A 26,449-nucleotide genomic window follows, 5' to 3' on the forward strand; every position below is an offset into this window, starting at 1 on the left:
TAAGGGGCCAGCTGCAATAACTGATTCTTCATGGGATCTTAGAAGGAATATCTTGACCATCCCCAAATCATTGGACTCCTAGAAATTTCACTGTTTTAATTTTCTCAATCAATAAACCATATGGTACATAAGGTGTCCAAACTACAGTCATTATTTAGTTACGCTTACAGTAATCCACTGTTATTGAACAAGATTCATTTGCCTTCTGTGCAGCCCACATAGATGAGTTAAATGGGGATGTGGTAGGAATTATCACTCCTAGAGTTTTCATGTCCTTAATAGTAGCAATAATCTCTTCGATCCCTCCCAGAATGAAGAATTGCTTTTGGTTACTGTTATGATTTGGATATGAGGTGTTTTCCAAAAGCTTCTGTGTTAATGCAGAAATGTTCAGAGTTGAAATGATTGACTTGTGAGAGCTGTAGCCTAATCACCTAATTTGTCCATCATAGTTTGAACAGACTAACTGGGCAATAACTACACAGGTAGAGTAAGACTGGAGTAGGAAGGTCACTAGGGGCATGCACCAGAAGGGTTCATCTTCCCTGAGGCAACTTTTTCCCTTCCTCTCTTCTCTATGACTGCCATGAGCTGAGCAAAACTCCTTCACTACTCCTTTCTGCCATGATGTTCTGCCTCACCTTGAACAATGGGCTCAGCCAACTATGGACTAAACTTCCAGAACCACAAGCAAAAACAAAAACAAACAAACAAACAAAAAAACAACCAAACCAAAAACCCCACTTTTCCTTCTCTATGTTTTTCTTATCAGGTATTTTTGTCAAAACAATGAAAAGCTGACTAACACAGTCATATTTTTTCTAGGTAAGGGCAGCTCTAATGCCCTCCAGTTGGCATTTTCTACCATAATATTTCTCATTCCAGAAGTCAGGGAACCAGCATAGGGATTCAGTCATTTCCTGAGCATCTTTGTTCCAATTAGGCTTTAGGGAACTGGGGAAATAACCACAGGATAGTTTCAGGAACCCACTATTCCTACTGTGAATTGAACTTGAGCTAAAATTGAAATGGTCATATGACCTCTAAAAGCCCTTATTCTGACTAGTGGGCCACTGTGACATTTTGTGTTTACTAGAATAATTTTGACTTCAGAGCCAGTGTCCAGAATGTATCAAAAGGTCTGGTTTAATTTTCCCCCATGTACTTTTATCCTGGTCAAAGATCATAGGGGAAAGATGGGAGAAAGATTAACAGTGTAAACTTTGGGCAGATTACCTGTGTCCTCCTTTAAAGGGACCCAGGCTGCCCATGACTTAAGAGGATCCTAGACTATAAACTTGTTCAAGTCTGGGAATTTGTTGAAGGACTGAGACTCTCTAATTACTCATATTAAAATTGCATTCACTTGACCTAGAACTTTTATTTTTTTTTAAATGAAGATCAAGTAGTTCATGCCTAAAGACAAATGATCAGCCTATCAAAACTTTAGTCCTCCCAGAAGCAAACTATTGTGATTACTGCTCTATCCCTGCCATCCATATTGTAACCCTACCTTCTTTTTCTTTGGTGACTAAGTTTTGCTACTTGGTCCCTGGCATTCCAGGGTCCAATTACTAACCATTTTCTTTAAAGATCCCACTTTGGTGGCACCAATTCCCACTCATTTCTGCCCTACAAAGAGTGACCACAGAGGTCCTCAACAGTGCTGGACTCCCTTTATCAATTCATTCCTCACAGTCATATTAGGAGGTAAGTTTTCTGTACCTTTTCGAAATAAGTGAACAGGTTTATGTCCTCATATTTCAGTATTCTTTAGTCTGTGTATTTCTTCTTCTGTATCATTTCAAGACAATTTTGACATTTTGGTATCATTTAGTAGAGGCCATTTTTTGGTCTATTTTTGAGCCAAACAACTAAGTGAACCATGAAATCTCTTTCTAATACAATATTAAATCCTGAATTTCTACTTAGTGGAACTAACTATATCTAAAAATATGACCTGATCCAAATGTGTTTTTCTTCCTCCATTTTCCTCCATCATTGATATTCATTCTCATGCATACTCCCTAGAATTTTATCTATACAAATTAAAAAATTATGCCATTCTTTTGGAGTTTAGTACACTTTCTTGTGGGGCACACTTTATACTTAACCTTTTGAGACCTGTTGGGACTTGACTCTATTTTCAGGTATAGAAACAAAGACGGATGGTGTGGTTGGATCTTCAGGACAATGAACATTGTCTTTGTGAATAACTTCCTCAATGGAGGCCTTAACTCTACTGACAAGGAAGACCCAGAGGAATTTACAGGTTCCCTGGTCCCAAGTTTATCACAGTCTTCACATGTCTCCATTCTGATGTTTTGCATCTGTTTGTTTCTAATTAATGACTTACTCTAACAGAAGACACCCTATGTGTTTGAGGATTTATTTGTGATGTAATATAGCCCCTAGAAGGATGACAATCTGTGTTTAATGTTCAGAAATCCCAGTCTGGTAGCTCCAGGAGATAGGGTTTATTTAGAACAGGCATAGAAATGTTCATATTATAGATGCAGAGTTTAAGTTTGGATTTTAAATCCCTAGCTCATCCCTGTTCCTCTTGTAAGGATAATTAAGAGTAAGCAGCCAAACTCATTATCCTGTCTGACAAAAATGTTCTGAGTTATGGTCACCAAGAACCTTGCCTTGCATGTTTAGGTGTTTGATTAAGAACATCCAGCAGTGATATGCTGAGCATCTCTGTTGTCTCTTCATGTCATGAACTGCCAATGTTCTCATTAATTTGGAAATAGATACTTTAGTGCCTTTAAATCTAATCTGATTAGAGAATCAATTCTGGAAACCCCCCAAACCAATTCATAATCCTTAGGATTCTGTTTCTTTAAAATCACTCTTGGTAGCAAAATCTGTATCAGTCTTTATCTATTTTTCTAGAGGTCTTCAGAGAAACTGAACTAGTGTGTATATGGATAACATGATTATCAGAGCTAGCAATTTCAAAATCTTTCATCAGATCAGAAAGCTGGAAATTCTTAGGCAGAAGATGATGGTGAAATCTTGAGACAGAATTTCTTCTGAGAGAAACCTCTGTTTACTACTAAATCTTTTTAATGAATTCAATAAGGCCTATCCACCTTGTTAAGAATAATGTCCTTTAAATAAGGTAAGCTTAATGAAGACTTTAATGTCTAAAGTACTCTCACAGTACCAACTAGATCAGTGCTCGATTAAATCACTGGACACCATAGCCCAGCCAAGTTGGCATATAAAGGTAATCACCACAAATATTAAGCATTTTTTATCCAGGGAATTGCAGTTTGACTATAGCATCTCTGTTCAAGTTAGAGATGCGAGTGTGGTTCTGTTTTACCCTGAATTCTTGTGGGTACTCTAAAGAACTTTTGCTCCATATGCCAAGAGGATCCTAAGAAGACAGGTTAACTATATACAACCTGATTCCTTATGAGGGACCTAAGAGCAGAAAAAGAACATTGGGCAGAAAAAGAACTATGAAGGAACTTTAGCCTTTAGATAGTAATAATGTATCAATAATGTTTCATTGATTGCAAAGGATAAGTCAATATTATAAATATCAACACTAGAGAAAAATGGTTGTGGGCCTTACAGGACCTTGTTACTTTCACATTGTTTTTTTTTTTTTTTTTTTGGAAATCTAAAACCATTGTAGCATAAATGTTTATGCAAAAAGATATGCAAATTTTTATACATGCTTCAACATATTATACTCATTTTAAAATTTATATTTGTTAGAAATAGTTTTGTACATGCTATAAAATGTTGTTACCCGGTAATTAAAATATTTTGAATCCCTTATTAACCCCTTTTCTGAATAAACAACTGATATTATCTAATGTTTTGTTGAAAGAGGATGGGAAATTATAATTTAAAAATAGGATGATAGGCTAAAATAGTAAAGGGAAAGATATATCCTCTGCTTAAATATGTCATATTATTAAGAATTAATGACATCTTAAAAATGTATGTACTTAAATAAAATTTGGCATATGAAAATAATTATGAGGTCAAGTTTAGGTAATTGGCTAATATTCTTAAATCTATTTCTGTGGTTTATTGTGGTATCAGGAAATTGTAAACACTTCCTAATTCTATATAATGAATAAATACTAATGTTTTTCTGGTTTTATAGTAAAGATAACTTTTTGTCTAGGTTATAAATAGGAAGATACTTATGGGTTCATCAAAAGAAGTCTTCAAGAATACATTTGAAGAATGTTAAATAATAACAAAATACATATGAATACTAAAATATTAAGTAATTTATATCACCAAATGATTAAATTTGTCATAAAATTGCCTTTTTATTTGCAAGTGATTTGTTGTTACCTAACTTTGTTTTAATCAGTCACCTTTTACATTTCTGTAAAATAAAGCCAGTCTCACAATCCACAAGATTTATCCAGGGAAAATACTTCATTAATTAAATGACATGTTTGGTTTCTTTTGAATATGGCCAATCTTTTCTTTCAAAGACAATTACCCATTAGTTCAGTGCCAGAGTGGGTGACAGTTCCCTATTTTACCCCAACTAACTCAATTGACATTCATCAAACTTATCTAAAAGCAACAAAAAATAATGAAGAAAGATAAAATGGTTTACTGTTTCAAAGACTGAGAGTAATTTTGGGTGGTATCTTGAAATTAGCCATAGGTTGTACTTTGAAGTCTCATTTACTTACTCTTAATGAATAGAGTTTGACTCTGCATTATTTCATTTTATTGGTTATTAATGTTGCATGACATCTCTTACTTTTTTCTTTTTTATATCATCAAATGAAATAAAACTCTTTAAAAGAACTTTTAAAAAACCCTCGTAAGATTTAAATCTACATCCATTATTTAGGTTTTACATTAACCCTTAATGAAAATCTGTATTGTATATTTCATGCATGGATTTATCTTAATATTATTCACCCTGATACAGAGCTTCCTTGAATCATACTGTTTATGAATAAAATTTTAAGTTCCTAAGAGAATTATTCATGCATGTAGTTTTTTAATTAAAAAGAGAAAGATCAGTCAACCTTTTTTTGAGAGATAACCAGATGAAAAGCAACTCTTAATTACTCCTTTTTGAAGGTTCTTTCCCACCTGCAAACTCAGGTTTCAAAATGAATGAAGAAAATGAGTTAATCCCTGAGAAAAGAGGTTAGTCCCATAGTAGATCATGTCAAAATGCCTGGCAGGGTGTAGAGATGCATGGGAATACACATTCTCCATCACATAAACAGTTTCAGGGTATTCATACTTCACAAAAGCTGGGCATTAAGACTTTTTTCATCACCTTCTTTCCCACTCTACTGTACATTCTTGCAGTACTTATTCCTTATAGGTGTTTGCAAATGCAGTTTTCCCATAGGATCTGCTTCACCATTTCTTACACTTTACTAATATTCTCCTCTCTTACACTAGATGATGTGATTAATGGCTTACAATTTCTCTTTTCAGACCACATCCTTTGCGGTGCCATAGCACATGGATTTCAGAACCGCCTGTGAGGAGGTAGGTAAAATAGCATTCTGTCTTTTGCATAAAGGAAAACACATTACCTAAGCAGGACACACTTGGCCCCACTTTTTGTGGGTGGAACACTGCTTTTGTCAGAGGATGAGTGATAGGCTCCTTTCACTTCCAGAGTACATTTTTTTTCTATAAAGTTAGAAAACCCAAGTATGCCCCGGGAAGCCCTGGATTTTAACTCTTTAAGAAGAGTGTAACATATAATCGAATTGCTCCTTTCCATCAACTAAATACTATATGATGAGAGGAACTACCAGAAGAAATTCTTTTCACATGCATGGTTATAAATTGGAAGACATAAGGGATTTTTTTTTGGGGGGGGCACCAAAATTCTACAAGTGTTGATTCTTATGTTATTTAAGTATTTCAGTATTATTGAAGTATTAGTGTATAACAATTCAGTTTCTCTGCAGAGCTGTCATCACACTCTGGTATAAGTTAAAGTGATGCATTACTCTTTCAAGGCTATTAAAGACCACTGAAGTGTACAGTTCAATAGTATTTGGATGGCAGCCCCAGGGAACATAACCCTTCTGTCTTAGGAAGAAAGGCTATCTTTTTTCACTAAGCATGAGTCAAAGAATTGTTTGTTGGTTGTTTGTATTTTCAGTCTTCAGACAAAATTAAAATATTCATAAGAAAAAATATTGTGTTTTGCTTTCAAATTTAAAAATTTTTTAGTGTGTAACTCAACAAAAAACAACTATAACTAGATTACATATTATAGGGTTAAAATCAAACCAAAGAAATCACAAACTTCAGTTCTTAACATTTGTGAAGATTTTCATTTTAGTGAAATGTCATGTATTTAAATTTCTCTCATGAATTTGAGATAAACAATTCCTAAAGTATTTGTGAAAAATCTATTTAAAAATTTGTCAGGATTCATGCTGATTTTAGAATGTCTAAGTACAAATTTTGGAAAAGAAGTAAATTACTTTTATCTTTCACTTTTTATGCTTCTTTCATTTTTAAACATTTAAGTATGCTTTTTAAATATGTCTATGCTAGCACTTTATAAATTACATTATAGTTATTTGTTTACAAATCTTTCATGTGCTACACCAAATACTATTAAAATCAAAATATATAATAAATTATTGGTGTCTTAAACTCAGCACCTATCAGTTAACAAATGTTTTTAATTTAATTAATGTTTTAGAGGTTTTGTGGGATAATATAAGCTTAAATTTTAATTGCATACTCAATTTTTAATGTAGAAAATATTCTATTTTCATCAATAGTATCTCCTTTTGAGTAGCAAAGCCCTCATTTAATCTGAATCGATATTTGTGTGAATAATATAAATGTGGGACCCATATAAAATTTATATGGTAGAGATGGAAAGTAGATAATATTATTATGACAAATTATATATGTTGTGCTTCAGAGACTGACATAAGATTTCCTGGATCTCCTTTTAAATAACATTGCTTTGATATATTGATTTGGGATACATATCAGATCCTTTTGTGAACATTGTACCCTTGTTTCCATGGCGGTAGGTTCTCTTCCTCTTGCAATGAGCTCTAGGTGAATCTCTACCGTGTTAGACTCTGTCCCCCTTTGGGAGTAGAGTTCCTAAAATGCTCAGTACAGTATCTACGTGTCTTCTGCATACAGGCAAGATTGGCAGGAACAAGGATGCTCTGGATGTATGTAACTGTCACTTTGCCTATGAGGAAATCTAGACATTCTATGAAATATAAAGTTCTATATAATTAATTGATTAATATTGAAGCTATTAATGTGTAGCTTGGAACTCCTAATAATAAGTTTAAAGCTCTTATTCATTGCTGAAAATTATATTAGAGTCCAAGATACATGATATATATATATATATATATATATATATATATATCATGTTTGTTTCCTCTTGACTATTAATAAGGAATAAAAATGAAAATTTGATATCAATGCCAATTAGATCAAGGCAGACTATTGCAATGTGGATGCCAGGAGGTTTCCTTTCATAAAGTAATAAAGAAGTCTGACCACATAATTTCCATTTAAAAGTATGTTAAGTATCTAATATAAATTCTCCTAAAAATGATTTATTTATTAAGAAATTTCTGCTCTTGAAAACAAAATGTTGCAATATCTTTTTAAAAAATGGAATTTAGGAGTCTAGTGAGAAGCAAAAATGAAGGTAGAAACTTTCAGAAAATGCTTTAGGGAAAAATATAAAATATACAATTTAGAAGAAAAATATACATATAACCAGAATAAGTGTATGTGTTCAAGTCAATGTCTTCTTTTGTTTTTTTCTCATGTTTCATTTTTCACATTTAACTTTATTAAAATATGATCTACACCTTTATATTGATTATGATTGTGAAAGTACATATTTCTTTTAACATATACAGTCTTGCACTGAATAATGGCATTTTATTCTCTGACAAGACTATTTCAACTAGTGTCTTCATAATTCACTCCAATATTAGTATCAACTTAAGACATACACTATTTTCCTTTTCCTTTATTAACATGAAGCAATTAACATGTTAACAAAGAAAAAGGAAGATGGGTGTGTCTTAAATTGATACTAATATTGGAGATATTGTTTCATGTTAATGAGGAAAGAGGAAGATGATTTGTGTTTTAAGTTGATACTAATAATGAAGACCAATAATTACTTAGGTGATTTCTAATTTTTTTAAATTTATTTATTTTGATTCATTGTAAACAAATGGGGTAAAACTTATTTCTCTGGTTGTACATGAAGAAGAATCATAACATTTGTGTAATCATACGTGTACATAAGGTAATGATTTTTGCCTCAATCTGTTATTTTTCCCTTCCGTCAACCCCTCACACCCCTCTTTCCTCTTTACAATCCATCCTTCCTCCATTCTTGCCTCCCTCCCACCCCCCATTATGTATCATCATCTGCTTATCAGAGAGATCATTTGGCCTTTGGTGGTTTGGGATTGGCTTATATCACTTAGCATGATATTCTCGAACTTCATCCCATTTGCCTGCAATTGCCATAATTTTATTCTTCTTTATGGCTGAGTAATATTCTATTGTGTATATATACCACAGTTTCTTTATCCATTCATCTATTGAAGGGCATCTAGGTTGGTTCCACATTCTAGCTATTGTGAATTGAGCTGTATTAACATTGATAGGGCTGTGTCACTGTAATATGCTGATTTTACGTCCTTTGGGTATAGGCTGAGGAGTGGGATAGCTGGGTCAAATTGTGGTTCCATTCTCAGTTTTTTTAAGGAATCTCCATACTGCTTTTCAGAGTGACTGCACTAATTTGCAACCCTACCAGCAATGTATGAGGAGACCTTTTTCCCCACATCTTCGCCAACACCTATTGTTGCTTGTATTCTTGATAATCTCCATTCTAATTGGGGTGAGATGGAATCTTAGGGGAGTTTTGATTTGCATTTCTCTTATTACTAGAGATGTTGAACATTTTTTCATATATCTGTTGATTGCTTCTACAATCAATCTGTGAAGTATCTGTTCATATCCTTAGCCCATTTGTTGATTGGGTTATTTTGTATTCTTGGTGTAAAGTTTTTTGAGTTATTTATAGATTCTGGAGATTAGTGCTCTATCTGAAGTATGTGAGGCAAAGATTTTTTTCCCACTCTGTAGGCTCTCTCTTCACATTACTGATAGTTTCCTTTGCTGAGAGAAAGCTTTTTAGTCTGAATCTATACCAATTATTGATTCCTGCTTTTATTTCTTGTGCTTTGGGAGTCATGTTGAGGAAATCTGATCCTAAGCTGACATGATGAAGATTTGGAACTACTTTTTCTTCTATACGATGTAGGGTCTCTGGTCTGACTCCAAGGTCATTGATCCATTTTGAGTTGAGTTTTGTGCAGTGTGAGAGATAGTGGCTTAGTTTCATTCTGCTGCATATGGATTTCCAGTTTTCCCAGCAACATTTGTTTAAGAGGTTATTTTTTCTCCATTGTATGTTTTGGCCCCTTTGTCTAGTATGAGAAAACTGTTTTTACGTGGGTTTGTCTCTGTGTTCTCTATTCTGTACAATTGTCCTACCTGTCTGTTTTGATGCCAATACCATGTCCTTTTTGTTACTATTCCTCTGTAGTATAGTTGGAGTTCTGGTATTGTGATACTCCCTGCTTCCCTCTTTCTACTGAGGATTGCTTTAGCTATTCTGGTTTTCTTATTCTTGCAGATGAATTTCATGATTGCTTGCTCTATTTCTGTGAGATACATTATTGGGATTTTAATTGGAATTGCATTGAATCCGTATAGCACTTTAGATAGTATGGCCATTTTGACAATATTAATTCTGCTTACCAAGAGCATGGGAGATCTTTCCATCTTCTGAGGTTTTCTTTGATTTCTTTCTTTATTGTTCTTTTGTTCTCATTGTAGACGTCTTTCACTTCTGTGTTAGATTAATTCCCAATTATTTTTTTGAGGCTATTGTGAATGGGGTAGTTTTCCTAAAGTCTCTTTCGGAGGATTCATCACTTATGAATAAAAATGCATTAGATTTATGAGCATTGATTTTATATACTGCTACTTTACTGAATTCATTTATGAGTTCTCAAAGTTTTCTGATGGAATTATTCATCTCCTTTAAACATAGAATCATGTCATTGGCAAACAGGGATAGTTTGAGTTCTTCTTTTCCTATTCATATCCCTTAATTTCTTTGGTCCATCTAATTGCTCTGGCTAGAATTTCAAGGATGATTTTTTTTTTTTTCTAAATATTTTTTATTTTGTATTTATTAATATATTTTATAGCATTGTTATTTTTATACTTTTTTATTGTAAACAAATGGGATACATGTTGTTTCTCTGTTTGTACATGGCGTAAAGGCATACCATTTGTGTAATCATAAATTTACATAGGGTAATGTTGTTTGATTCATTCTGTTTTTTCCCTCACCCCACCCCTCCAACCCCTCATTTCCCTCTATACAGTCCTTCCTTCCTCCATTCTTGCCCCCTCCCTAACCCTAACTGTAACCCTAACACTAACCCCTCCCTCCCACCATTATGTATCATCATCCACTTATTAGCGATATCATTCGTCCTTTGGTTTTTTTGAGATTGGTTATCTCACTTAGCATGATATTCTCCAATTTCATCCATTTGCCTGCAAATGCCATAATTTTATCATTCTTTATGGCTGAGTAATATTCCATTCTATATACATACTACAGATTCTTTATCCATTCACCAATTGAAGGACATCTAGGTTGGTTCCACAGTCTGGCTATTGTGAATTGAGCAGCTATGAACATTGATGTGGCTGTGTCTCTGTAGTATGCTGATTTTAAGTCCTTTGGGTATAGGCCAAGGAGTGGGATAGCTGGGTCAAATGGTGGTTCCATTCCAAGTTTTCGAAGGAATCTCTACACTGCTTTCCAAAGTGGTTGCACTAATTTGCAGCGCAACCAGCAATGTATGAGTGTACCTTTCTCCCCACATCCTCGCCAACACCTATTGTTGCTTGTATTCTTTATAATCGCCATTCTAATTGGGGTGAGATGGAATCTTAGGGTGGTTTTGATTTGCATTTCTCTTATTACTGGAGATGTTGAACATTTTTCCATATGTTTGTTGATTGCTTGTAGATCTTCTTCTGTGAAGTGTCTATTCATTTCCTTAGCCCATTTGTCAATTGGATTATTTGCATTCTTGGTGTAGAGTTTTCTGAGTTCTTTATAGATTCTGGAGATTAGTGCTCTGTCTGAAGTATGATTGGCAAAGATTTTCTCCCACTCTGTAGGTTCTGTCTTCGCATTGCTGATAGTTTCCTTTGCTGAGAGAAAGCTTTTTAGTGTGAATCTATCCCAGTTATTGATTCTTGCTTTTATTTCTTGTGCTATGGGAGTTCTGTTAAGGAAGCCTTGACCTAAGATATTAGGAAGGAAATTAAAAAATTCTTAGAGGTAAATGAGAACAAAGAAACATCATATCAAAATCTCTGGGACACTATGAAAGCAGTACTTAGAGGGAAATTTATTTCATGGAGTGCATTTAATAAAAGAAGTAAAACTCAACAAATAAATGACCTAACACTACAGCTCAAAGCCTTAGAAAAAGAAGAACAGACCAGTACCAAAAGTAGTAGAAGACAGGAACTAGTTAAACTCAGAGCTGAAATCAACGAAATTGAAACAAAAGAAACAATACAAAAAATTAACAAAATAAATATTTGATTCTTCGAAAAAATAAACAAAATTGATAAAACTTTAGCCACACTAACAAAGAGAAGACGAGAGAAAACCCAAATCACTAAAATTCAAATGAACAAGGAAATATCACAACAGACACGATTGAAATACAAAACATAATTAGAAGCTATTTTGAAAATCTATACTCCAACAAAATAGAAAATTTCGAAGACATCAACAGGTTTCTAGAGACATATGAATTGCCTAAACTGAACGAGGAGGACATACACAATTTAAATAGACCAATTTCAAGTGATGAAATAGAAGAAGTCATCAAAAGCCTACCGACAAAGAAAAGTCCGGGACCAGATGGGTTCTCAGCCGAGTTCTACAAAACCTTTAAAGAAGAGCTCATTCCAATACTTCTCAAAGTATTCCATAAAATAGAAGAGGCGGGAACCCTCCCAAACTCATTCTATGAAGCCAATATCACACTGATACCTAAACCAGACAGAGACACATTGAGGAAAGAAAATTTCAGACCAATATCCTTAATGAATATCGACGCAAAAATTCTCAACAAAATTTTAGCAAATCGCATACAAAAACATATTTAAAAGATAGTGCACCATGATCAAGTGGGTTTCATCCCAGGGATGCAAGGTTGGTTCAACATCAGGAAATCAATAAATGTAATTCACCATATCAATAGACTTAAAGTGAAGAATCACATGATTATTTCAATAGATGCAGAAAAAGCATTTGATAAAATACAGCATCCCTTCATGCTAGAAAAAAAAGGAATAGTAGGAACATTCCTTAACATTGTAATGGCCATCTATGCTAAGCCCATGGCTAATATCATTCTAAATGGTGAAAAACTGAAAGCATTCCCCCTAAAAACTGGAACAAGGCAGGGATGCCCTCTTTCACCACTTCTATTCAATATCGTCCTTGAGACTCTGGCCAGAGCAATTAGACAGACAAAAGAAATTAAAGGGATACAAATAGGAAAAGAAGAACTCAAACTATCCCTGTTCGTTGATGATATGATTATATGCGTAGAGGAACCAGGAAATTCCACTAGAAAACTTTTAGATCTCATAAGTGAATTCAATAAAGTAGCGGGATATAAGATCAATGCACATAAATCTAATGCATTTCTATACAAAAGTGATGAATCTTTGGAAAGAATAATTAGGAAAACTACCCCATTCACAATAGCCTCAAGGATGATGTTTAAATAGAAGTGGTGAAAGGGGACATCCCTGCCTTGTTCCAGTTTTTCTCCATTTAGAATGATATTGACCACAGGCTTAGCATAGATAGCCTTTACAATGTTGAGGAATGTTCCTACTATCCCTATGTTTCCTAGAGTTTTGAGCATGAAAGGTTGCTGTATTTTATCAAATGCTTTTTGTGCATCTATCAATATAATCATGTGATTCTTAACTTTAAGTCTGTTGATATGGTGAATTACATTTATTGATTTCCTGATGTTGAACCAACCTTGCATCCCTGGGATAAAACCCACTTCATCGTGATGTACTATCTTTTTAATATGTAATTGTATTGTATGTGATTTGCTAAGATTTTGTTGAGAATTTTTGCATCTATGTTCATTAGGGTTATTGGTCTGACATTTTCCTTCCTCAATGTGTCTCTGTCTGGTTTTGATATCAGGGTGATATTAGCTTCATAAAATGAGTTTGGGAGGGTTCCCTCCTCTTCTATTTCATGGAATACTTTGAGGAGTATTGGAATGAGATATTCTTTGAAGGTCTTGTAGAACTTGGCAGAGAAGCCATCTGATCCCAGACTTTTCGTTGTTGATAGGATTTTGATGACTTTTTCTATTTCATTGATTGAAATTGATCTAGTTATATTGTGTATGTTCTCCTGATTCAGTTTGGGTAGATCATATGTCTCTAGAAACCTGTTGATGTCTTTAAGATTTTCTGTTTTGTTGGAGTATAGATTTTCAAAATAGCTTCTAATTATGTTTTGTATTCCACTCATGTCTGTTGTGATATTTTTTCATCCCAAATTTTAGTAAATTGAGTTTTCTCTCTCCTTCTCTTTGTTAGTATGGCTAAGGGTTTATCAGTTTTGTTATGTTTTTCAAAGAACCAACTTTTTATTTTGTTGATTTTTTTAATTGTTTCTTTTGTTTCAATTTTATTGATTTTGGCTCTGATTTTAACTATTTACTGTCTTCTACTACTTTTGGTGTTGATCTTTTCTTTTTTCTAGGGCTTTGAGCTGTATGTAGTGTTAGGTCATTTATTTGTTGACTTTTTCTTCTTTTATTGAATGTGCTTTCTGAAATTAATTTTCCTCTAAGTACTGCTTTCATAGTGTCCCAGAGATTTTGATATGTTGTATCTTTGTTCTCGTTTACCTCTAAGAACTTTTTAATTTACCCCTGATGTCTTCTGTTATCCATGCATCATTCAATAGCATATTATTTAATCTCTAGGTGTTGGAGTAGTTACTGTTTTTTATTTTGTCATTGAGTTCTAATTTCATTCCATTAAGATCTGATAGAATACAAGGTAGTATCTCTATTTTTTTCTATTTGCTAAGAGTAACTTTGTGGCATAACATATGGTCTATTTTAGAGAAGGATCCATGTGCTGCCGAGAAGAAAGTGTATTTGCTTATTGATGGATGGAATATTCTATATATATCCGTTATGTCTGAATTATCGATTGTGTCATTGAGATCTATGTTTTCCTTGTTCAATTTTTGTTTGAAAGATCTGACCAGTGGTGAGAGAGGTTTGTTAAAGTCACCTAGTATTATTGTGTTGTGGGCTATTTGGTTCCTGGAATTCAGAAGGATTTGTTTGACGTACATGGATGAGCCAATGTTCGGGGCATAGATATTTATGACTGTTATGTCTTGCTGATTGATGCTTCCCTTAAACAGTATGTAATGTCTTTCTTTATCCCTTCTGACTAGTTTTGGCTTAGAGTCCACATTATCTGAAATGAGGATGGAAACCCCTGTTTTTTTGCTGAGTCCATGTGCATGGTATAATTTTCCCATTCTTTCACCTTTAGTCTGTGGGTTTCTCTTTCTATAAGTTGACTCTCTTAAAGGAAACGTATTGTTGCATCTTTCTTTTTTTTTTTTTCTGAAAGCTGTGATTTATTTTTGTTTTCTTTTTTTTCTTCTTTTTTTATTGTAAACAAATGGGATACATGTTGTTTCTCTATTTGTACATGGAGTCAAGGCATACCATTTGTGAAATCATAAATTTACATAGGATAAGGTTGTTTGATTCATTCTGTTATTTTCTCCCTCCCCCTCTTTTCCCTCTATACAGTCCTTCCTTCCTCCATTCTTACCACCCTCATTAACCCTAACCCTAAACCTAACCCTAACCCTAACGCTAACCCCTCCCACCCCCCATTATATGTCCTCATCCGCTTATCAGCGAGATCATTAGTCCTTTAGTTCTTTGTGATTGGCTTATCTCACTTAGCATGATATCCTCCAATTTCATCCATTTGCCTGCAAATGCAATAGTTTTATCATTCTTCATGGCAGAGTAATATTCCATTGTGTGTGTGTGTGTGTGTGTATATATATATATATATATATTCCATTGTGAGTATATATATATATATATATATGTCACAGTTTCTTTATCCATTCATCAACTGAAAGGCATCTAGGTTGGTTCCACAATCTGGCTGTGGTGAATTGAGCAGCAATGAACATTGATGTGGCTGTATCTCTGTAGTATGCTCATTTTAAGTCCTTTGGGTATAGGCCAAGGAGTGGGAGAGCTCAGTCAAATGGTGGTTCCATTCCAAGGTTTCTGAGGAATCTCCATACTGCTTTCCAGAGTGGCTGCACTAATTTGCAACTCCATCAGCAATGTATGATTGTACCTGTTTCCCCACATCCTCGCCAACACCTATTGTTGCTTGTGTTCTTGATACTCGCCATTCTAATTGGGGTGAGATGGAATCTTAAGGTCGTTTTGATTTGCATTTCTCTTATTACTAGAGATGTTGAACATTTTTTCATATATCCATTGATTGCTTGTACAACTTCTTCTGTGAAGTGTTTGTTCATTTCCTTAGCCCATTTGTTGATTGGATTATTTGTATTCTTGGTGTAGAGTTTTTTGAGTTCTTTATAGATTCTGGAAATTAGTTCTGTATCTGAAGTATGAGTGGCAAAGATATTCTCCCACTCTGTAGGCTCTCTCTTCACATTACTGATAGTTTCCTTTACTGAGAGAAAGTTTTTAGTTTGAATCTATCCCAGTTGTAGATTCTTGCTTTTATTTCTTCTGCTATGGGAGTCCTGTTAAGGAAGTCTGATCCTAAGCCAACAAGTTGAATATTTGGACCTACTTTTTCTTCTATAAGATGCAGGGTCTCTGGTCTGATTCCAAGGTCCTTGATCCATTTTGAGTTGAGTTTTGTGCAGGGTGAGAGATAGGGGTTTAATTTCATTCTGTTGCGTATGGATTTCCAGCACCATTTGTTGAAGAGGCTATCTTTTCTCCATTGCATATTTTTGGCCCCTTTCTCTAATATGAGAAAATTTGTATTTATTTGGGTTTGTGCTCATGTCCTCTATTCTGTACCATTGATCTACCTGCCTATTTCGGTACCAATACCATGCCATTTTTGTTACTATTGCTTTGTAATCGAGTTGAAGATCTGGTATTGCGATACCCCCTGCTTCGCTCTTTCTACTGAGGATTGTTTTAGCTATTCTGGGTTTTTTATTCTTCCAGATGAATTTCATAATTGCTTGCTCTATTTTTGTAAGGTACATCATTGGGATTTTAATTGGAATTGCATTGAATCTGTATAGCACTTTAGGTAGTATGGCCATTTTGACAATATTAATTCTGCCTATCCAAGAACATGGGAGATCTTTCCATCTTCTAAGGTTTCCTTAATTTCTTTCTTTAGTGTTCTGTAGTTTTCATTGTAGAGGTCTTTCACCTCTTTTGTGAGATTGATTCCCAAGTATTTTATTTTTTTCGATGCTATTGTGAATGGGGTAGTTTTCCTAATTTCTCTTTCTGAAGATTCATCACTTATGTATAAAAATGCATTGGATTTATGAGCATTGATCTTGTAACCTGCTACTTCACTGTATTCACTTATGAGTTCTAAGAGTTTTCTGGTGGAATTTCCAGGTTCCTCTAAATATACAATCATGTCATCAGCGAACAGGGAGAGTTTGAGTTCTTCTTTTCCAATTCGTATCCCTTTAATTTCTTTGGTTTGTCTAATTGCTCTGGCTAGAGTCTCAAGGACAATGTTGAATAGAAGTGGTGAAAGAGGGCATCCCTGCCTTGTCTAGTTTTTAGGGGGAATGCTTTCAGTTTTTCACCATTTAGAATGATACTCGCCATGGGCTTAGCATAGATGGCCTTAAGTTCCCACTACCCCAATTTTTTCTAGTGTTCTGCGCATGAAGGGGTGCTGTATTTTATCGAATGCTTTTTCTGCATCTATTGAAATAATCATGTGATTCTTCACTTTGTCTATTGATATGGTGAATTACATTTATTGATTTCCTGATGTTGAACCAACCTTGCATCCCTGGGATGAAACCCACTTGATCATGGTGCACTATCTTTTAAATATGTTTTTGTATGCGATTTGCTAAAATTTTGTTGAGAATTTTTGCGTCGATGTTCATTAAGGATATTGGTCTGAAATTTTCTTTCCTCAATGTGTCTCTGTCTGGTGTAGGTATCAGTGTGATATTGGCTTCATAGAATGAGTTTGGGAGGGTTCCCTCCTCTTCTATTTCATGGAATAATTTGAGGAGTACTGGAAGGAGCTCTTCTTTAAAGGTTTTGTAGAACTCAGCTGAGAACCCATCTGGTCCCGGACTTTTCTTTGTTGGTAGGCTTTTGATGACCTCTTCTATTTCGTTGCTTGAAATTGATTTATTTAAGTTGTGTATGTTCTCCTCGTTCAGTTTAGGTAATTCATATATCTCTAGAAACTTGTTGATGTCTTCCAGGTTTTCTGTTTTGTTGGAGTATATATTTTCAAAATAACTTCTAATTATGTTTTGTATTTTACTTGTGTCTGTTGTGATATTTCCTTCTTCATTCAGAATTTTAGTAATTTGAGTTTTCTCCTTCTTTCTCTTTGTTAGTGTGGCTAAGAGTTTATCAATTTTGTTTATTTTTTCAAAGAACCATGTATTTATTTTGTTAATTTTTCCGATTGTTTCTTTTGTTTCAATTTGGTTGATTTCTGCTCTGATTTTAACTATTTCCTGTCTTGTACTCCTTTGGTGTTGGTCTGCTCTTCTTTTTCTACAGCTTTGAGCTGCAGTGTTAAGTCATTTATTTATTGATTTCTACTTTTTTTGTTGAATGCGCCCCATGAAATAAATCTTCCTCTAAGTGCTGCTTTCATAGTGTTCCAGAGATTTTGATATGATGTCTCTTTGTTCTCGTTTACTTCTAAGAATTTTTTTTATTTCCCTCCTGATATCTTCTGTTTTCCATTCATCATATAATAGTGTATTATTTAATCTCCAGTTATTGGAGAAGTTTCTGTTTTTTATTCTGTCATTTATTTCTAATTTCAATCCATTATGATCTGATAGAGTACAAGGTAGTATCTCTATCTTCTTGTATTTGCTAACAGTAGCTTTGTGGCATAAAATATGGTCTATTTTAGAGAAGGATCCATGTGCTGCTGAGAAGAAAGTGTATTCGTTATTTGTTGGATGGTATATTCTATATATGTCAGTTAATTCTAAATAGTTTTTTGTGTTATTGAGATCTGTGGTTTCTTTATTCAATTTTTGTTTGGACGATCTATCCACTGGTGAGAGAGATGTGTTAAAATCACCTAGTATTATTGTGTTGTGGTCTATTTGATTTCTGGAATTGAGAAGGATTTGTTTGATGTACATGGATGAGCCAATGTTCGGGGCATAGATATTTATGATTGTTATGTCTTGCTGATTGATGCTTCCCTTAAGCAGTATGTAATGTCTTTCTTTATCCCTTCTGACTAGTTTTGGCTTGAAGTCCACATTATCTGAAATGAGGATGGATACTCCAGCTTTTTTGCTGTGTCCTTGTGCATGGTATGTTTTTTCCCATCCTTTCACCTTTAGTCTATGGGTATCTCTTTCTATGAGATGAGTCTCTTGCAGGCAACATATTGTTGGATTTTTCTTTTTAATCAAATCTGCCAGTCTATGTCTTTTGATTGATGAGCTCAGGCCATTAACATTCAGGGTTATTATTGTGATATGATTTGTATTCCTAGTCAGTTGACTCATTTTTGTTTTTTGACATGATTTGATTTTTCCTTTATTTGGCTATTCCTTTAGGCTAGTTCCTCCCATTGCTAATTTGCATCGTTGTTTTTCATCTCTTCCTAATGGAATATTTTGCTGAGAATAATCTATAATGCCAGTGTTCTTTTTGTAAATTCCTTTAGCTTTTGTTTATCCTGGATGGATCTTATTTCGTCGTCAAATCTGAAAGTAAGTTTTGCTGGGTATAAGATTCTTGGTTGGCATCCATTTTCTTTCAGGGCTTGGTAAATGTTGTCTAGGCCCTTCTACCTTTTAGGGTCTGGACTGAAAAATCTGCTGATATTCTTATTGGTTTTCCCCTGAATGTAATTTGATTCTTCTCTCACGGCCTTTAAAATTCTGTCTTTATTTTGTATGTTAGGTATTTTCATAATAATGTGCCTTGGTGTGGATCTGTTCCAATTTTGTATATTTGGAGTCCTATAAGCCTCTTGTATTTGGTTTTCCATTTCATTCTTCAGATTTGGGAAATTTTCTGATATTATTTCATTAAATAGATTTTTCATTCCTTTGGTTTGTTTCTCTAAGCCTTCCTTAATCCCACTAATTCTTAAATTTGGACTTTTCATGATATCCCATAATTCTTGTAGATTCTGTTCATGATTTCTTAGTATCTTCTCTGTTTGGTCAACTTTGTTTTCAGATTAAATATTTTTTCTTCAATGTCTGAGGTTCTGTCTTCCAGGTGTTCTATCCTTTTGGTTATGCTTTCTATGGAGTTTTTAACTTGGTTTATTGTTTCATTCATTTCAAGGATTTCTGTTTGGTTTTTTTTTTTTTTTTTTTCAGTATCTCTATACTTTATTGAAATGATCTCTTGCTTCCCGTATTTGGTCTTTTAACTGCTGATTGGTGCGATCATTTAATGCCTGCATTTGCTCTTTCATCTCCTCCTTCAATGCCTGCATTTGCTCTTTCATCTCCTCGTTTGCTTCCCTGTTTTAATTATGTACATACTGAACTCCCTTTCTTACATTTCTTCTGCTGTGCTGTCATTGCGTTTTATTGATATAGTATCTAGGTTTGTTTGGGACATTGTCTTCCCTTGTTTTCTCATCTTGGTCAGATGTCAGTGGGACTTTGTGATATTGCAGAGTTCTTCTATTGGCTTATAGTGTCCCTGTAGATTTCCAGTGTATCATCTTCCTGCCTTCAGTAGCCTGAAGTCTTGGAGTAACTTGATAATGCAATGCTTCTGAAGAAAGCTGCCTCTAGCTCGCTACTGGTTCCAGGGCTTAAAGCTGGCTCTGTGCGGAATGGCTTTCACTGGGCGGTCTGCTCCATGAAACTGGCCGTGAAAGGAGCCTGCTTTCCGAGGGAGCAGGGCTGCTTGGGAAAGTCCCTGGCTGCCCTGTCCTGATCCCTGAAGCTGCCTGTGTGCAGGAGCTCACTGGAGCTGACTCCGGGACTTGGATCTGGTTCTGTGCAGAAAGGCTCTCACTGGGGGGCCTGCTCCAAGAAGCTGGAGAAGCTGGCTGTGTGGGAGGAGCCTACTGCCAGTGGGAGCAGGGCTACCTGGGGAAGACTCTAGCTGCCCTGCCCTGCTCTGATAAGCCACCCCTATCCGAGTCTGCTGCCCAGGCTGAGCTTCACCCGGTGGGGGAGACTCACCCTATGGCTCTATTTAGTCCGAGTCTCTCATTGCTTCTCCTTCTTGAATCCTGGGTTCTGGAGCGACAGGAGATGCAGTCCCCCTCTAGTCCACCATCTTGGATCGCCCTGTGGAAAGAGCCTGCGGCTGGAGGGGGCAGGGCCACCTGGAGAAGTCTCTGGCTGCCCTGCCCTGGTCCCAGAGGCTACCTGCAGGTCTGAGTTCTCTGCTGGCTCTGGGACTTGTGGCTGACTCTGTGTAGAAAGTCTCTCAGTGGGTGGTCTGCTCTGAGAAGCTAGCCTCGAAAGGTGCCTCCTGCCAGAGGGAGCAGGGTGCTTGGGGAAGTCCCTGGCTGCCCGGTCCTGGTGCCTGAAGCTGCCTGCGGCCTGGAGCTCACCGGAGCTGGCTCTGGGACTTGGAGCTGATTCTGTGCAGAAAGGCTCTCACTGAGGGGCCTGCTCCGAGAAGCTCTGCATCTTTCTTTTTAATTCAATCTACTAGTCTGTGTCTTTTGATTGATGAGTTCAGGCTATTAATATTCAAGATTATTATCGAGATGTAATTTGTATTCCTGGTCATTTTGGCTTAATTTTGGTTTTTAACTTGACTTGATTTCTTTTTTTTTTTTTTTTGGTTATTCCTTTAGGGTAGTTTCTCCCTTTGCTGACTTGCATCATTGTTTTTCATTTCTTTCTCATGGAATATTTTGCTGAGAATGTTCTGTAGTGCCAGCTTTCTATTTGTGAATTCTTTTAGCTTTTGTTTATCATAGAAGGATTTTATTTTGTCGTCAGATCTGAATGTAAGTTTGACTGGGTGTAAGATTCTTGGATGGCATCCATTTTCTTTCATAGCTTGAAATATGTTGTTTCAGGCCCTTCTAGCTTTTAGGGTCTGGATTGAAAAATTTGTTCATATCCGTGTTTGTTTCCTCCTGAATGTAATTTGATTTTTTTTCTCTCTCAGCCTTTAAAATTCTGTCTTTATTATGTATGTTAGGTATTTTCATAATAATGTGCCTTGGTGTGGATCTGTTCCAATTTTGTATATTTGGTGTCCTATAAGCCTCCTGTGTTTGATTTTCCATTTCATTCTTTAGATTTGGGAAATTTTCTGGTATTATTTCATTGAATAGATTGTTCATTCCTTTGGTTTGTATCTCTGTGCCTTCCTTAATCCCACTAATTCTTAAATTTGGTCTTTTCATGATATCCCATAATTCTTGTAGATTCTGTTCATGATTTCTTAGTATCTTCTCTGTTTGGTCAACTTTGTTTTCAGATTAAATATTTTTTCTTCAATGTTTGAGGTTCTGTCTTCCAGGTGTTCTATCCTATTGGTTATGGTTTCTATGGAGTTTTTAATTTGGTTTATTGTTTCCTTCCTTTCAAGAATTTCTGTTTGTTTGTTTATTTATTTTCAGAATCTCTCTTTATTGAAATGATCCTTTGCTTCCTGCATTTGCTCTTTTAACTGTTGCTTGGTGCAATCATTCAATGCCTGCATTTGCTTTGTTATCTCATTTGCTTCTCTGATCATTTTAATTATGTACATTCTGAACTCCCTTTCAGACATTTCTTCTGCCATGCTGTCATTGGATTTTATTGATGTAGCATCTAGTTTTGTTTGGGACACTTTCTTCCCTTGTTTTCTCATATTGTTCATGTATTTTCCCCTCTCCTAGTCTTCAGTAGCCTGAAGTCTTGGAGGAACTTGATAATGCAGTGACCCAGAAAGTGTGCTGCCCTTCTAGGGATGGTGGACTCCAGGTGGGGTATATTCCCTGCTAGTGGGCAGAGGCACCTCCATGTGTTGACAGATGGTCAGCTGAAAGGGCACTAGCCTGTGGGCTGGGGCCTGGCTGGTCTGGTTCCAGGTCTCTGGGCCTACTTCCCCAGGAAGGAAGTCTTGCCCCGGCAGCTGTGGGCTGTTCGGCCTACCTCCCCGGTGGGGAAGTCTTGCTCAGCGGCTGTGGGCTTGAATTCTCATTTTTAAACAGTTTGTGTCATTGGATCTCTGAAGACTTTGAAGCTGTGATTTGTTTTAGGTTGGACAGCACTAATAGTCACTCTCACTTTCTTGTCTCCAATGCTTATCCTCTGAAGAAATCATAGTGCAGGGGAGATAAAACCTTTCCTCACTTCAGATAGTGTCCTATGCCCCCAGTAGCATGGCTTAAGAGAATAATTATCTATTATCTCCCAAGTGGTCTTTTATCTCCAATGGTCATGGCTTTGACACATGATGAATAGCTAGTATAAGATAATATTGTCCTTTTCAGAATTATTTACACTGCATGTAAAGATAAGTTTTTGTTTTTGTTATTTTTGTTGTTTGAATTTTTCATTTGTTATTCTTTTTTAATTTTATTTTTGTTTGTTTTGTTTTGTGCTGGGTTTAGAATTCAGGACCTCAAGCATGCCCCATAAATGCTCTACCACTGAGCTACAACCTCAGCTCCATTGGGAGATTTTAATAACCAACATTCTATCCTGTGAAAGATGCAAAGGAACATACTATCATATGCAGGATAATTGGGGAGATACCCCTAAATAATCTCTCCAAAGCAATCAGTATAGAACACAGAACCTGGTTTCAGCAGCCTGTCTTTAATCCTGCCCTATGGCTTCATCTCTGGTCCTGTCCTGTCTGTGACAGCAATAGCACTGTGTTGTTGAAAAGCAAAGCAAATAACTATTTCTTTGCATATAATAAACATAGCTAAGTACTTATTAACAAAAATAAATGAAATATGTGACCATATTTCTTTAGTGTGGATCTCCATGAAACTACTCTGCTCTTCCTTAGGAATTAATTTCCCCTACTATTTTAATGTTCTAAAGGAACTCTAAGTGCAGCTGTTTACCAGTCCCTAACATCCCCTGCCCAAAGTGTATGCTTCGTATAACCATTATGTATTTTCAATTTCCCATTTGCTCTCCATCTTCTACACTACTGCAAGACATTAGTTAGAACACATAAATGTGATCATATTATTTTACCACTGTCATTTTACTAGGGTATCTCCATTACCTTCAAACTCCCAGAGGCCTGAACCTGTACTTCTCCCACTTCTCATGGGACCAACACTGAAATTGCCTTTTGCTTCCTTCTTCTTGCATCACATGAGTTATGCATACTCAATTTTCCCATTGATTGAAATACCTTTGACTCCTTTAATAATTGCGTCCTCAATTTAGTTTTCAAACTACACATGTTTTCTATTAGTCCTCCTTAAAACCTCCTTCAATCAAAAATATCTCATTCTGCTCTATACAGTGCTGCCATCTCATGTATCATGTCACATCACATTTATATACATATTTTTTGGTACTGTGGATTGAACCCAGTGCTGCCCTACCACTGAACTACATTCCCACAAATCCCCTTTATATTTATTTATTTGTTTATCTATTTTGAGACAGGCTGTCCTTGAACTTTTAAAAATTGGTCTTTTTTACAAATACATGACATTATATTTTAACATATTGTACATACATGGAGTACAACTTACTGTAATTAGGATCCCATATGTGCACACAGGAAAGTTCTGTCTGATTCACTCTACTGTCTTGCCTATTCCTATCCCTTTTCCTTTCCCTTCCTTTTCCTGTGTCTACTCCAGTGAACTTCTAGTCTCCACTCTCCCTTATTGTATGTTAGCATGCACATATCAGAGAGAACATTTGGCCTTCGGTTTTTTAGTATTGGCTTACTTCACTTAGCATGATAGCCTTGAACTCTTGGTCCCCCTGCCTCAGTCTCCCAAGTAGCTGGGATAACAGTTGTGCACCACCACACCCAACAATATACTACTGTAATAAGTAAGAATATGCTGAAATCAAAGACTATTTGTCTAATTCATGTCTGATTCTCTGCAAATGTAATTCAGTATTTGCCAAAGCAATGCATATGTTAGATTTTAAGTGTGTTTTCACATGTCCCATCTGAATTTTCATAGATTATATATTTTAATGTCAATTTGTCCTTTGCTTTCTGAGAATAAGCAGAACACACTTTTTATGATGGGGGGGGGGTGGTTTCTTCTAATGAAAAACTGCCTGAGGACAAAATAGTGAACTCAAAGTCTCTATTCTGCTTTCCAGAAAGTTATTTAATAATTAGGGGACATTTGCCACATTACTTGAGCAATGTTAACTTTGGCCACATCAGAAATGAGATGAAAGAACCCTCCTGGCTGTGTTGGAGTTCCCCAGTCTTTCCCCTGATGATCTTTTACATCTTTTTGATGTGTAACAATAAGGTTTTTCTGAGCTCTTAGGGAAAATTCTCTTTCTCATTCTGAAGTTGAAACAGCATTATTTGTGATTACCAGCTATTCCATTATTTGGGGAAAAAATTGGCCCAGAGTCTACCAGACATTGAAAAATTTTCCAAAGTTGCTCAATTATGATCACTTGGCTTTGATGTATTATTTTATACCCTCACTTCTCTCTGTGTCCCTTAGAGTGTCTCCAGGTTGGTCCCTGGTCAAGATCACACTGGAAGCATGAAAGACTTGTTCATGAGAAAATGCTGAAAAATTGTTTTATACTAAAGAAAGTATAATATGCTTGTTCTGAAATTTTTTTGTCCTCTGGACATATCCACTTGAAAGACACTGGAGAAAAGATTAATCGGCATGCTTTAGTGAGCATCTGCTGAGTGCTACTGCCAGAAATAAGAAAAGAATGTCGCCCTTGTTCTTAAAAAAGGTTTTGTACTTTCTAAAAAAGGCATACGTTCTTTAAAATTCTTACAGGTTTGTGTATGATTGTATGTTATAGGAGTAAAAATGTATACCTCAGTACATGTGATAAATCAGTTTGCAGAAAGTGCTAACTTGGAAGCTGCAGTATCTAAAAATATTCCTGTCCACATTCTGGGAAATTCTTCCAAAGAAAGAAACTCCCAAGAATCCCTATGGAAAATTATATTATCCAAGAAAACCTGGTATTGTTTATCTGGGGTAATACACTTCTGAAATACTAAGGATGAATATGCTTCCCTACGTATTATCCATTCAGTCAAGAATGATTCAGTAATTGATTGAACAAAAATGTCATTTCTAAAGTAGTCATTGCTCCTGTTGACTTTTTAGTTCATAAATAGAATCAGAGATTATATTCTATTTGACAAGAATTTTTGTTCATATCAGTGACAAATAGAAATGTTAAATGCACTTGCTAGGGAGAATATATTGATCTGGGTGAATATTATAAAATCAAAGATTTTCGAGGCTGACAAGATTCACAATCTTCTTCAGTGATTATGAAGGTTCTGATTTAGAGCTCTGTAGTACAAAATTCAGAACTCCTCACAGTCTTTTTCACAATTTCCAAAAATATGTGAAGCAAAATCATTAGCTTAGGAATAAAAATTTTGGAACTTTAAATTAGGATTTGTTTTAGATTGTTAATTTAGATAATTCACTTACCTCTTTTTCTTGTTCCATCTTAAGTACAAATTGTGTGGCAACTAGGATTACTAGTATAGTTACAGTAAGTGTTAACTAGGTATGTCAAATTTTTTAATGGATACAGAAAGTAGATTAATGTTTGTTGAGGCTTAGGAAAGGAGAGACAGGGGTATGCAGTAATTTTTCAGGAATGATAAAAATGTTCTAAAATTGTTCATTTTGATGGTTGCACATCTGAATATTACAAAAAATGACTTGTGTACTTTAAAAAGATTAAGGTTTATGAAATGTTAATTATATCTCAATAAAACCATTATTTTTTATATTCAAATTATAAGTATTCATACAAACTTTTATTATTTTTCAAATGTAGTACAGTACTTTTGCTATAATCTTAGTTTCCAAAACTTTATGTGGAATTTCTGACATAAGATCCGTAATCCATGGATCTAAT

General features: G+C 35.3%; 1 protein-coding gene across 6 annotated transcripts in view; it reads left to right on the plus strand.

Annotated features, from left to right (window-relative positions):
• The window catches only part of SNTG1 (syntrophin gamma 1), a gene marked incomplete at its 3' end in the record, with an annotated part of 879,325 nt that overhangs the window by 504,778 nt on the left and 348,098 nt on the right, over positions 1 to 26,449 (plus strand). For all 6 annotated transcript variants that reach the window (XM_079136674.1, XM_079136675.1, XM_079136673.1 and 3 more), the window contains one exon: positions 5,452 to 5,505. In XM_079136674.1, the coding sequence (XP_078992800.1) occupies positions 5,479 to 5,505 (27 nt within the window). In that variant the 5' untranslated portion in view covers positions 5,452 to 5,478. The remainder of the gene's footprint in view (positions 1 to 5,451; positions 5,506 to 26,449) is intronic.

This window comes from Sciurus vulgaris (genome assembly GCF_902686455.1).
Source record: "Sciurus vulgaris genome assembly, chromosome: 1".
Taxonomy (NCBI): Eukaryota; Metazoa; Chordata; class Mammalia; order Rodentia; family Sciuridae; genus Sciurus; species Sciurus vulgaris.